The sequence below is a fragment of the Ornithorhynchus anatinus genome, chromosome 5 (assembly GCF_004115215.2).
Source record: "Ornithorhynchus anatinus isolate Pmale09 chromosome 5, mOrnAna1.pri.v4, whole genome shotgun sequence".
Classification (NCBI taxonomy): domain Eukaryota; kingdom Metazoa; phylum Chordata; class Mammalia; order Monotremata; family Ornithorhynchidae; genus Ornithorhynchus; species Ornithorhynchus anatinus.
This window is the reverse complement of record NC_041732.1, coordinates 23,933,041-23,947,660: the sequence shown is the minus strand read 5'-3', so window position 1 is coordinate 23,947,660 and position 14,620 is coordinate 23,933,041. Positions and strand designations below refer to the sequence as shown.

Below are 14,620 nucleotides of genomic sequence, written 5' to 3'. Positions count from 1 at the left end.
TTGTTAAGCGCTTACTATGTGCAGAGCACTGTTCTAAGTGCTGGGGTAGACACAGGGGAATCAGGTTGTCCCACGTGGGGCTCACAGTCTTCATCCCCATTTTACAGATGAGGGAACTGAGGCCCAGAGAAGTGAAGTGACTTGCCCAAGGTCACAGCAGACAAGTGGCAGAGCTGGGATTCGAACTCATGACCTCTGACTCCAAAGCCCGTGCTCTTTCCACTGAGCCACGCTGCTTCAGGGACTGTGCCCAACCTGATTAGCATGTATTTACCTCAGCACTTAGTACAGTACCTGGCACCAGACACACAATAGATCAAATGGGAATGATCAGGACATAGTAGCCTGTTTTGTTCCTGTACAGTATTCTCAACATCCTCTTGTGCCTTCTAGCAGCACAGTGAGTTCTGATGCTTTGCCACATCCTGGTTCACCTGTAGAACTAGAGATCTCCAAGGCACTCCAGATGTTTGGAGCCACTACAGATCGGATGTCTATTGATTCTACACTCAAGGGTCATGTAAGGTTCATGTCTCATAATAACTGTGGTATTTGTTAAACACTTACTGTAGGCTACTGTGCTAAGCACTGGGATAGACAGATAATTATTATGGTCTTTGTTAAGCACTTACTGTGCCAGGCACTGTAATAAGTTCTGGGGTGGCACCACCATCCTTCCTGTCTTTCAAGCCTGTAACCGTGGCATTATCCTTGACTCCTCTCTCTCATTCAACCCACATATTCAGTGGTCACCAAATCCCGTTGATCACACCTTCACAACATCACTAAAATCCACCCTTCCCTCTTCATCCAAACTGCTACCACGTTAATACAATCATTCATCCTATGCCCCCTAGATTACTGCATCAGCCTCTTTGCTGACCTCCCAACCTCCTGTCTCTCCCCACTCCAGTCCATACTTCACTCTGCTACTTGGATCATCTTTCTACAGAAACATTCAGGACATGTCACCCCCCTCCTCAAAAATCTCCAGTGGTTGCCTATCCACCTCCTTATCAAACAAAAACTCCTCACCATTAGTTTTAAAGTACACCATGACCTTGCCCCCTCTTACCTCACCTCTCTTTTCTCCTTCAAAACCCAGCCCTCCCACTTAACCTCTCTGGGCTAACCCTTCTCGCTGTGCCTGGATCTCGCCTGTCTCACCCCCGACCCCTGGCCCACATCCTACCTCTGGCCTGGAATGCCCTCCCTCCTCAAATCCCCAAGACAATCACTCTCCCAACTTCAAAGCCTCATTGAAGGCACATCTGAGATTAATCCTCATCTCCCACTCCCTTCTTTGTCATACTGACTTGCTCCCTTTGCTCTTCCCCCTCTCCCTGCCCCACAGCACTTATGTATATAGCTGTAATTTATTTATATTGATATTTGTTTATTTGTATTGATGTCTGTCTCCCCACTTCTAGACTGTGAGCTCATTGTGGGTAGGGATTGTCCCACTTTATTGCTGTATTGTATTTTCCCAAGCACTTAGTACAGTGCTCTGCCCACAGTAAGCAAGCAAATTGGGTTAGACACAGTCCCTGTCCAACTTGGGGCTCACAGTATCAGTCCCATTTTACAAATGAGGTAACAGGCACAGAGAATTCATTTATTCTTTCAATTGTATTTATTGAGTGCTTATTCTGTGCAGCGCACTCTCGTAAGCACTTGGGAAAGGACAATACAACAATAAACAATGATATTCTCTGCCCAAAATGATCTTACAGTCTAGAAGGGAGGAGACAGGCATCAATACAAATTAATATAATTACAGATATGTACATAAGTGCTGTGGGGTTGGGAGGGGCAATAGCAAAAGGACCAAGTCAGGGCAATGCAGAAGGGAGTGGGAGATGAGGAAAAGTGGGGCTTAGTCTGGTGATGGAGTCTTTTAAAGCCAATGGTGAGGAGTTTTTGCTTAATACAGAGATGGATGGGCAACCATTGGAGTTTTTTGAGGAGGGGGGTGCGGTGACATATCCTGAACATTTCTGTAGAAAAACGATCCAGGCAGCAGAGTCAAGTGTGGACTGGAATGGGGAAAGGCAGGAGGCTGGGAGGTCAGCAAGGAGGCTGATGCAGTAATCCAGGCAGGATAGGATGAGTGTTGCCAGGGTCACACTGCAGATAAGTGGTGGAGCCAGGATTAGAACCGATGACCCTCTGACTCCCAGGCCCATGCTCTACCCACTAAGCCATGCTGCTAAAGTTAGCCAGATTAGACACAATCCTTGTCCCCTATGGGGTTCACAAACTCCATCCTCATTTTCCCTACACACATACAAGTCTGAGGCCCTGGTGAAAGCCAGAGTTGAGACACTGGACCCAAATGGAAATAAGAGATATTGTCTCCATGTTTCAACAGGGAATTTCACAGGCATTTTGGGATTCAATCAGCCCAGCAGCCTGGATATCAGTCTAAAAACTAAAGGACAAGAGAAGCTGAAACTGAAGCGACAAGAAAGACACCTTTAACTGTCGTTCAGAGGGAAGGGGGTTCTGTTTTCATGGATGATAATGGCATCAGGGTGTCTAAGTCTCTGTGTATCACTTAGGAGAAACACTCTCCTTGGGATCCCAAAGACAGAACATGCCACCTGGTTCGACGGGCTTGTTACTTTGTCATGTTCAGCTCAACCTCCTGGTCCTTTTTCACTGAATCTTTCAATCTCCTGTGGTCTCGCTCTCTCTCCTTCCAATAGCCAAGCTGTCACTGTAACTCATTTATGGGAAGCAGCTGATAGGTATAAGGTTTTGAAGCCACTCGGGTATCTGGTGCACCAGCAGTGGGACCTGACTCCTCAATCGTTACAATCCTCAGTATTTTAAAAATGAAAGAAATAACACAACTACCCAAACGTTTGACCTCCTGAGGCTCAAGTAGCAACTTGTAAGATTCCCAGCAAATTTCTCTAACCAGTAACTTAGAATAGGCTGTGTTTATCAGCTCTTGGAGTGAAATAGTCTGACTTGAATCAGTAGATTTATTAATCATCTTCAAAGTCCTTCTAAAATAATATCTCCTCCAGGAAGTCTTCCCTGATGAATCCTTCATTTTCCTACCCTATTTCCTCCCCTACTGCATCAACTATGTTCTTGAGTCCTGATCCTCTAGGCAGTTAAGTACTCAACTCACAGCTTTTATATACATATCTTTATATTTGGTTACTTCCACCACGCCTGCAATATACTGTAATGTCTGTCCCCTTTATGAAGTTGTAAACTCCTTGAGGAAGAATTACATCTACTTACTCTATTGTACTCTCCCAAGTGGTAGGTGCAGTGCTCTGCACAGACTAAGAGCTCAACTATTTATTGAAAGAGCACAGAGTAAGCACTCAATAGTATTGATTGATTGATAATGCATTGTACTAGGCACTTGGGAGAGTGTAATAGAATTAATAAACATGATTCCTGTCCTCAAGGAGCTTGCAATGTAGTGTGGCTTAGTGAAAAGAGTAAGGGCCTTGGAGTCCAGAATCCCTGGAGTCAAATCCTTGCCCTGCAACCTGCCTGCTGCATGACCTCAGACAAGTCATTTAACTTGTTTGTGCGTCAGTTTTCTCATCTGTAAAAAGGGCATTCGGTCCCTGTTCTCTCGTCTACTTAAACTGTGAACCTCATGTGGGACAGAAACTATGTCCAAACTGATTATCTTGCATCTACCCCTTTGCTTCACTTGGTTTATAGCATATGATAACAAATACTACAATAATTGTTACTAGAGGAGAATTAAATAATGTCCCAAAGTCCTTAAAGGGAAGAAAGCATTGGTAACAGGGAGGATTCGGTGACAGGCAATTTTGGGGGAAGACACACTGGTCTGGATTAAAAGTCATTAGCTTCCTGGTCTGGATGCAAATCCTTCATTTCAATATAGTATTTATTGAGCGCTTACTATGTGCAGAGCACTGTACTAAGCGCTTGGAATGAACAAGTTGGCAACAGATAGAGACAGTCCCTGCTGTTTGACGGGCTTACAGTCTAATCGGGGGAGACAGACAGACAAGAACAATGGCAATCCTGAGTGGACTCACAGTGTATCCCTATTGGATGATGAGTTCCAACCGCATCTAAAGAGGGTTTTGGTCCCATGACCAAACCACATGCCAAATGTTGTCAGACCTCCACCACGAACTGTAAATCTCACTTAGTCTCTCCCTTCAGATTGTAAACTCGGTCAATCAATCAATCCTATTTATTGAGGGCTTGCTATTTGCAGAACATTCATTTATTCATTCAATTGTATTTATTGAACACTTACTGTGTGCAAAGCACTGTACTAAGTGCTTGGGAGAGTACAGTACAATGGAATTAGAGGACATGTTCCCTGCCCATAACGTGCTTACAGTCTGGAGGGGGAGACAGACATTAATATGAATAAAAGACATTAATATGAATAAAAGACATTAATATGAATATTATGGGCAGGGAAAGTGCCTGCCAACTCTGATGTAATATACGCTCCCAAGCACTTAATACAGTACTCTGCACATAGTAAGCACTTAATATATATCACCGATTAGTTTTGGTGGTGGCACATTGGCTTTGAGCAAGGTTGTGTCCGATTCACCTTATCTGTGTGAAAACAAGAAAGGGGAAGAAGCAGCAAAATTCTGTCAGTCATCAGATGATGGACCCTCAGTGAGCCATCTAGGTATTTGAGTTAACATTAAAGATACTTTGTCAGGAAGAATGTGAACCCTCAAATTGTATTGCCACCTAACCCAGGGCTTAGTACAGGGTTTGATAAACAGTCATAACTTAACCCTTACTATGATTATCACTTACCACAACAAAGCACCCTGATGACTGAGCTGGTTTTGTGATTTAGACTCCATACCTAAGGCACACCAGGGGTTCTGAGCAAAGTAGAGTCAATCAATCAATCAGTCAACCAATTTATTGAACACTTACTGTGTGAAATGCTTGGGAGAGTGCAATATAGCATAGTTGGTAGTTTCCTGCCCACCAGGAGCTTACAGATAAGAGGGAGAAACAGATAAGGATATAAATACATTAACTGATATGTACATAAATGCTGTGGGACTGAGGGTGGGGTGAATAAAGAGTGCAAATCTAAGTGCAAGGTTAATGCAGAAGGGAATGGGAGAAGAAGAAATGAGGGCTTAGTCAGGAAAGGCCTCTTGGAGGAGCTGTGCTTTTAAGAAAGTTTGCAGGTGGAGAGAGTGATAGATATGAAGTGGGAGGGAGTTCCAGGCAAGAGTCAGGATGTGGGCAAGGGGTTAGCAACAAGAGAGAAGAGATTGATGTACAGTGAGAAGGCTGGCATTAGAGGAGCGAAGTGTGCAGGCTGGGTTGTAGTAGGAAATCAGAGAGGTAAGGTGGAGAAAGCAGATCACAATTCCCTAGTATAGACCAGTATCGACTGGCCAAGGTACAGGAGGAACTCTAGAGGGCATTTTCTACACAAAGCTTTGACATGAAGCTGGGTGTGTCTATCTTGGAGGAGACCCAACACTGAGTCGGTGTTGGAGATGATAGCAGAAGGGTGATGTGGAGACCAAATAGCAGCATGGCCCAGTGGAAAGAGCACAGGCCTGAGTCAGAGAACTTGGGTTCTAATCCCAGCTCTGCCATATGTCTACCATTTGTCCTTGGGCAAGTCACCTAACTTCTCTGTGCCTCAATTACCTCATCTGTAAAATGGGGATTGAGTCTGTGAGTCCTACGTGGGACAGGGACACCCAATTATCTAACCCAATTATCCTGTAACAACCCCAGTGCTTAGTAAAGTGCCTGGCACTTAGGGCTTAACAAATTCCACAATAATTCCTATTATTATGGAGGTAAGTTTTGATACCTGGTTAACCCTGTATGGAATGATGAGGAGTCCAAGAATTATTTCCTCACAGAAGTAAAGTACTACTACTCTGTGGTGCTTAACTATTGTCTTTCTTTATAGCATCTGCTTTTCCTGATACTCTCCTCCTTCCTCAACTAGATTAAGAGCCCCCTGTGAGCTGAATCAATCATTGCCCTTGCCTCTCTCCCCTGTACTTAAGTAGGATGCTCTTTAAGAGCTCAATAAATGTCTTCATTAATGAATTCTAAGTTTGATCAGAGATGCCTTGCCTTCCTAAACTCTTCTACCAGCAGTAAGGAAGCTCTTCCGTGGTAGGGGTTGTGACTACCAACTCTGTTGTATGCCCCCAATCTCTTAATAAGGGGCTTTTCACAGAGTAAATGCTCAATAAATATCATTGATTGATTGATCTTAATCTTCTGCCACAATCCATCCAGCAGACTTTCTCCTGTAACACCAATTTACACACTGTATTTTGATCTCATCTCTCTCACTGCTGACCCCTTTCCCTTGTTCTGACCTGGAACTCTCTTCTGCTTCACACCTGACATATCATCACCATGGAGAAGATATTGGAGAAGCAGCGTGGCTCAGTGGAAAGAGCACGGGCTTTGGAGTCAGGGCTCATGAGTTCGAATCCCAGCTCTGCCACTTGTCGGCTGTGTGACTGTGGGCAAGTCACTTAACTTCTCCGTGCCTCAGTTCCCTCATCTGTAAAATGGGGATTAAGACTGTGAGCCCCACGTGGGACAACCTGATTCCCCTATGTCTACCCCAGTGCTTAGAACAGTGCTCGGCACATAGTAAGCGCTTAACAAATACCAACATTATTATCACCACACTCACCATTGTCAAAGCCCTGTTAAGATCATATCCTCCAAACGGGATTTCCTGATTAACCCCTCGGTTGTGGGCGGTGAATGTGTCTGTTATTATTGTACTCTCCCAAGCCCTTAATAAGGTGCTCAGTGCACAATAAGCACCTACTAAATACGATTGACTGGCTGACAGGAGACCTGGGTTCTAATCCTGGCTCTGCCACTTACTTGCTATGTGACCTTGGGCAAGTTACTTCACTTCCCTTAGTCTCAGGTTCCACATCAGTAAAGAGGGAAGAAGAAACCTGCCTTGGACCGCCTGTCCCCGTGTTTCCGGTTGGTTCTTTTGCCGCCGGATGCAGACATAATTGAACCGGGACCTCCTCTCTCTTGGAGCCACGCCTTGAACCGCCCATCCCCTTATTCCCGGCTGAATCTTCCTCCTCTGGATGCCGCCACGTGGGCCCGGGACCTCCTCTCCTTTGGAGCCGTGCCCCAAACCACTGGTCTCCCCTATTCCTGGCTGAATCTTCCTCCTCTAGACGCCGACATGGATGTACTGGGATGCGCCGGGATCTCTCTTCCCGAGAAGACTGCGCTTGACCTGCCTCTGGGCTCATGGTCGTCTATCCAACCCAGACTTCTGCACTCCCAACCAAGGACTCCGACACTGAGAACCCCAGGCCCCACAGCCACTAGAACCACGAGTAGCTCCCAGACCTTCCCCCATTTTTCCCTGACCCACCTATTTCCAACCCCCATGGACTAGCACCCCCTCGAAGCCCATCCAGGTAGCAAACCTGGACCATGGGACACTATACTCCCCAACACCCCTGCCTGGAGTCGTGGGACATTGTGCTCTCCAGGCCCCCTTCCCTCCCCGCTCCCCGGGGCTGTGGGACATTACATCCCCAACTACCCTCCCTCCCCCCTCCCAGAAACAGCCAACCTTTGGGGACCCCTCAGTCTGACTAGAGGTGATCGATTTCCCCGATCCCCCCGACTCCCACCCATCCCCAGACAACATTGCCCTTGTTTTCACTGTGATACTTTAGCTGCTACCTGAACCTGCAACTACTCACCCTGCCCATGCTGCTTGGTTTTTCACTCCTCTCCCCATGAGTTTCCTCTATCTCCCACAATAGCTCCACACTTCCCCAAATCAGACATCCACAGGGCTCCCTCCGCCACCTCAGAGACATTTGGACCACAAGCCCCAGAATTCTCCTTGCCGCTAGGCTTTTGATTTTAATTTGATAGACCCATAGACAAGTCAACATCTGATCATGAACATCACCTGCTTCTTAATAATATCTTATTATATCATATTACTGTATTACCAGTATCACATGTCATTAATTGTTCTCAGGGCTGCCACTTACCTCTCTGACTTCACCATGTCCTTCCACCCACCCCCCTCCCATCTGCCCCTCCTAATCCTCACCTTCCCCTTCCCCTCTCCCGCCCAGCTCTTTTCTGCACTCTCCTCTGCCTCCTCCTCTCCTCCCCTCTGCCCTAGAATCCCTCTTTACCAGCGCCACCCCTCATCCCCCTCCCCTTGCAATCTTTGCCACTGAACCCCCTCCTCCCACCCCCCTCCCTTCCCTCTTCCCTGCCCACACCCCATCCCAGTCCTCCTGTCCCTTCGCCACACTCATCCCCCATCCCTGCCCAGGTCCCCGCCCTCTCATTCTCATCCAAACCCTCCCCTCCCCCCACTCCTTTCCCTCTCCCTCCTCCTCCCCCACAGCTGCTGCCAAGTGTGGCCTTTGGAATCCCCGCTCCATTAGAGGCAAGGTACCTTCCATCCTTGACCTTTTCCTTTCCCTCTCTCTCCTCCTCCTCATCCTTACGGGCTTCTGGCTCACCCCTGAAGACAAGGTCTCTTCTGCTGCTGCCTCCAGCAGAGGCCTCTCTGTCTCCCACTCCCCCAGACTCACCGGGAAAGGAGGAGGCTTCGGCTTCCTTCTCACAACCCAATGCCACTTCCACACTATCCCTCCTCCCCACTCCCTCTCCTTTCCCTCCTTTGAAACCCATATTATTCGCCTCTATCACCCCCTCCAGATCCTTGTAGCTGTCATCTACCTTTCCCCTGGTCCCACCTCCAACTTCTTGTCTAAAACTGAGCTTCTTATCTTCCCTCCCAAACCTTGTCCTCTCCCTGACTTCCCTGTTACTGTGGATGGCACGACCATCCTTCCCATCTCACAGGCCTGCAACCTTGGTGTCATCCTTGACTCAGCTATCTCATTCACCCCACACATCCAATCCGTCACCAACACCTGCCAACTCACCTTTACAGTATCACCAAGATCTGCCCTTTTCTCTCCATCCAAATGACTATCGTACTGGTACAAACTCTCATAATATCCCGACTGGATTATTGTGTCAGCCTTCTCTCTGATCTCCCTTCCTCCTGTTTCTCCCTACTCCAATCTATTCTTCATTCTGCTGCCCGGATCATCTTCCTACAGAAACGTTCTAGGCATGTCACTCCCCTCCTTAAAAACTTCCAGTGGTTGCCTATCAACCTCTGCACGAAACAGAAACTCCTCACTCTTGGCTTCAAAGCTCTCCATCATCTTGCCCCCTCCTACCTCACCTCCCTTCTCTCTTTCTACTGCCCACCCCGTGCACTCTGCTCCTCTGCCATTCACCTCCTCACGGTCCCCCTTTCACGCCTATCCCACCGTTGATCCCTGGACCACGTCCTACAGCTGTCCTGGAATGCCCTCCCTCCTCACTTCTGCCAAACTCTCTTCCCCTCTTCAAAGCCCTACTGAGAGTTCACCTCCTCCAGGAGGCCTTCCCAGACTGAGCTCCCCTTTCCCTCTGCTCCCCCTCTTCTGCCCTCCCCCCACCCTCTGTTCCTCCCCCTTCCCCTTCCCTCAGCACTGTGCACATTTGTATATATTATTTATTACCCTATTTATTTTGTTAATGAGGTGTACATTCCTCGATTCTATTTATCTTGATGATGTTGTCTTTTTTTTTGTTTTGTTCTGTTTTGGTTTACTGTCTGTCTCCCCCATTTAGACTATGAGCCTGTCAATGGGCAGGGATTGTCTCTATCTTTTGCGGAATTGTATATTCCAAGCACTTAATACAGTGCTCTGCACATAGCGCTCAATAAATACTATTGAATGAATGAATGAAACCCATTTTCCCTTCTTCTTAGGCTGTGAACTCCATTTGGGACAGGGACTGTGTCTGATGTGCTTATATTCTAACTATGATAGATATTTGTTCTATCTTAAGGAATACCAGTTACTGTTTTTACCTTAGGCAGCATAATGTGCTCCAGCAAGAAAACGGTTAAGGAGTATTTTGCCTTTACAGTCCAGAGCTGAATCTGTTCATCTGAAAGAACTCTGCCATTGCCATCCAAGGGCAAGGGTTCCCTGGCAAGGTTACAGACACCTTGGCAGCATTCTGGCTTAGTCCCTAGGGACACCCTGCCCCTTTAAATTCCCAAGTGGTGACTCTGGCCCTCAACAGCTGACAGTCTCCTTGATCCTGGAGCAGAAGAGATGGGCATGTTCTCCTCTTTGATCTTTTTCTGGCTGATCCTAAATACCTCCACAAACTACATTCCTCCTTACAGAAGCAAACTTTTTCCCAACTCCAAGAGGGGAGTTGGTATAAGATGTATAAAAAGGGTGAAACTCAGAGGCCAACTAGGGAGAAAATTCTTAACCAACAATCATATCAATTGAGCACTAACTGTTCACAGAGCACTATATTAAGCATGCAGAAGAGCATTTGGTAGCCATGTTCCCTGCCTGAACCTACAATCTGGATGGGGAAATGGACAGGCAGGAGGTGAGGGAAAGGAGAAAAGAAGGTGGGGAGAAGGGGTGGGGGGCAAGTTATTATTGATCTTACCTTGTACATTTTTGTTTAACCTGTTCAAAAAAATTGCTCCCTCTCAGCTCTCCATCTGCCCCTCCCATGGCAATAAGGGAAGAGAAAGAGGATTCTGGGAAAAAGAGAAAGCTCAGTCCTTGTAGCTACAGGTCAACCCACCTGCCTCTCAGAGTTTTTAGATTTCCCAAAGATTAGACTTGAAAAACCATCTAGCTTCTTCAGCTGCTGTAAAAAGGTAGATTGACCCACCACCATCATCCTCAATAGTAGCAAGTCATCCTCAACGGTTCTGTGTGTGGAGCACTTTGAGGAATATCTGTAGAAGTAAAAGGCATGAACCCTGCCCTTGAGGTGTTTGCCACTTAATGGAGAAACCATCAGACACATAAACTGACCAAAAACTGTAGTTAAAAGCAGGAGGGCATAGACAGTGGGCAGGGATTTTCTCTCTTTACTGCTGTATTGTACTTTCCAAGCACTTAGTGCAGTGCTCCGCACTCAGTAAGCACTCAAAAAATATGATTGAATGAATGAATGAATATAAACTATCAACACAAGAAGCAGCAGGGTGTAGTGGAGAGACCACAGGCCTGGGAGTCAGAAGACCTGGGTTCTAGTCTTTGATCTGCCAAATGTTTCCTGTGTGACTGTGAGCAAGTCAATCAACCAATCAGTCAATCATATATACTGAGTGCTTACCTTGTTCAGAGCATGGTACTAAGCACTTGATTCCCTATCCACAATGAGCTTACAAGTCTCAGCCACTTAACTTCTTTGTGCCTTAGTTCTCCTTGTTTTCCCTCCTATTTTGACTGTGAGCCCTATGTGGGAGAGGGACTGTGTCCAACCTACTTCACTTTTATCTACTCCAGCAGTTAGTGTTCTATACATAGTAAGCACTTCACAAATGTCATTTAAAAAAAAGAAGAAAAAAAAGAAAGTATCATTCCATAGTGACCTAGCAGACAGATAAAACCGCGGGTTAAATGTATGGACCCCCGTGGTCAGCTGGAGAAATCTTTTGTGCAATATTGCCCTTCTTCTCCATAGAAAGTAGTCTCCATTAGGGCTCCATGGGCCTTGGGAGACAGGAATGAGGAGAGGGCACAATTAAACAGATAGGTGGGAGGAGGAAGTTCTATTAAGACAAGTAGGCAAAGGCTTTGGTGTCATTTCTGCTACTCTGAAAGTTAAGGTAAAGAGATCTCAGGGCGGGAAGAAACAGAGCTTGCCTTTCAAGCTCCAGGAGAAACATCCCCAAGCCTTCAGGTTTTGGTGAAGGGGGTGTGGTGTGTGTGGTGTGTGTGTGTGTGGTGTGTGTGTGTGGTGTGTGTGTGTGGTGTGTATGGTGTGTGTGTGTGTGGTGTGTGTGTGTGTGTGTGTATGGTGTGTGTGTGGGTGGCTTGCATGCATGTGTCTCCCAACTCCCTTCACCCCCACCCTCTTTTTTTTTTTAATCTCAGCTAGCAGACACGGAAAGAGGATCTTTGTTTGAACGACTCCAAGATTATTCCCTTCTGAACCAATAGTAGCTTCCAAGAATATGCCTCTCTCCATCCCCCCAGTCCTGTAGGCTGAATTGCACCCGACACCCCCGGGTGCCCCTCCACACTCCCAAAGATCTGTTTCCCCCTCCTCCTTTCTCCCTCTTGAGGGGATGAGGCACAGCCCCCATCCACCAGCCAGCCTCAGGTAGGCCCAGGGGAATGTGGAGAGGAAGAGAAACAGCTTCAGGAGTGCCCGGAATCCAGAGAAAATCCCTTCCAGCTGACCTCCTGGGGATCCTCAGTCCACTGACCCCATACCCTTCCTTTCCAGAGCCTCAGAGCTCCTAGGGTGACCCCAAATAACAAGCTTTCCAAGAAGACCAGCGGATTGGTCCCTGGACAGATGGGAAAACATAAGAGGGGGCTAGGGAGGGAATTCTGGACACTTTGACCCCAAAAGAATAACACGCAACTCATGTTGTACTCTCCCAAGCGCTTAGTGCAATGCAGAGCACAGAGAGATGCTCAATAAATATCATTCATTGACTGATTGATTGCAAGCTGGAGGCAGAATAACCTCTAAACCTCCTTAAGGGTGGGGTCGGCCAGGGACTTCAGCAGCCACCTCGGGGGGATTTGGGGGCTTAAAGAGTCTTCGGACCGCCTGCTTCTGCTGGGAAGGCAGAAGGCTGGGTCCTGGGGGCTGAGAATTCAGGGCCCCGCGGGAACGGACTGCTTCCCGAAGTTTTCCAAGGGGGTTCTTCAGGGAAGGAGAGCCACTCCCGGGCAGGGAGTGGAGGGTGGGGATGGGGAACAAAACAGGGAGGGAGGAGGAGGAGGACTGGAAGGGAATGGAAGGAAAAGAGTGGGGTGGGGGGGGGGAGGGAGGGCGAGAGGGGGTGCCCAAGATGGTCCCTTTCGGGTGGGCACTGCCCCTTGGGTCCAGGCGGAGGGGCGCGGGGGGAGTGGAGCTCCACAGGGGTTTCTTCCCCTATCCCAAACCGGGAGGGGCCCGTCTGGGATCTGGATGCAAATCCTCCCACCCTTTCTCCCCGGATCGGTTCGCCCCCCTCCCCACTTTCTCCTCCTACTCCCCACCCCTACTGGGAAGATCTGGGCTGGAGGGTTTTCCCTTTAAAAACGGCGGGTTTGCTGGACGGACAGGGTCCCGAGGAGCGGATCCCGTGGCAATAAGAATCACAACTGCCACCGCCCACCCCCGGCACCCAACTCCCACCGGATCTCCTCGTGGGAGCCATAAAGTGTGTGGGAAAACGGAGTTCCCTTCTCCTCCCCCTTCCCACTTTTCCCTCCCCGCCCCCTTTTCCCTTCATCCAGAGGAGCAGGGAGACAAAAGGCGCAGCGTCCCGGTGGCCGGGCAGGGCACTCCTGGGTTCCCTCCGGCCCCGGCCCTGGTTGGGCGGAGGGGAGCGCCTTGCAGAGAGGTGGTCCTGCCCTCTCACCCGTGCTGACCCCCGGCATCCACCCCCGGCATCCTCCCCCGGCCCTGCCCGACCCGCCCCTTCCCCAGGACCAGCATCCCGAGGCAGGGAGCAGGCGGAGCCCCAAACAAAGAAACTCTCCAGCCTCTCTGGCCTCACAGGGTCCAGCCTCCCCCCGCCCCCACCCCGGCACCCTCCCTCCCCCCTGCTCTTGTCTCCTAACCCCCTCCCCTTGCCCCCACCCCTAACTCCCAGCCCCGCACCCCAGAACCGCCCCCACCACCAGGGCTGGAAGGGGCAGGATGCTCTCCCCTCTCGGCCGCTCCTCCATCCATCGCCCCCTGCCACCCCTGGCCAGACCCACACCCTCAATCCCACCCCCCTGGCCCGGCGCACCCCCCTTTTCAGCATCTCCTTTTCCAGGGGGAGGGGGGCAGACAGACAAAGCAGAAGGGAAACCCTGGAGGGGCGCGGAGGGAAAAGACACTGGGGATGGAGGGAGGGGGCTGCTGGTGGTGGGCGGGGGTGGGGGGTCCTTTTATTTACCCGATCTCTTCTTCGAGCTCGGAAATATCCGCGAAGATGAGGAAGACAATCAGCAGGGTGAGCAGAGCCAACATCCAGCTCTTGAAGTGCAGCTGCATGGTTGGGCGCCCGCCTTCGGATCGGGACCAGGACCAGGACAGAGACCAGGACCAGGACAGGGAACAGGACCAGGACCAGGACCGCTCAGAGGAAGAAGGCTCCGGAGAGAAAGAAAAGAGAGAAGAGGGGCCAGGCTCCCCTTTCCTCCTCCTCCTTTTCTCCTCCTCCTCCTCTGTCTTCTCCTCTCCCGTCCCCGGCCTCAGCCCCAGCCAAGCGCGACCACCGCCTTCCCCGCCGCCCCTTAGATCCCGGCTCTCTCCTCACTTTGACTTGGGCGCCTTTCTCCCCCTCTCCCCTTCCCACAGCTCCTTCTTTTCCTTCTTCCTCCCCTGCCGGCGAGTCCGTCCTAGGAGCACAGCCTGGTCCCCTCCCTCCCGATGCCCCCTTTGCACACCCTCTGACCCCGAAAGATGGAGAGAGGGATGCAGGGAGGGATGCAGGGAGGGATCCAGGAGGGGAGAGAGGAAGGCGTTGCTAGGATTAGCCGGAGAAAGAGATTCCTTAGCCCTTCTCGCCCTCCCTCTT

General features: G+C 49.4%; 1 protein-coding gene across 1 annotated transcript in view; it reads right to left on the bottom strand.

Moving 5' to 3' along the window:
• ST8SIA2 (ST8 alpha-N-acetyl-neuraminide alpha-2,8-sialyltransferase 2) overlaps positions 1-14,186 on the bottom strand; it is a 78,406-nt gene extending 64,220 nt beyond the window's left edge. Inside the window, exon 1 of the mRNA XM_029064632.1 lies at positions 13,997-14,186. Coding sequence (XP_028920465.1) covers positions 13,997-14,094 — 98 coding nt within the window. The 5' untranslated portion in view covers positions 14,095-14,186. The remainder of the gene's footprint in view (positions 1-13,996) is intronic.
• Positions 14,187-14,620: the final 434 nt, after the last annotated feature.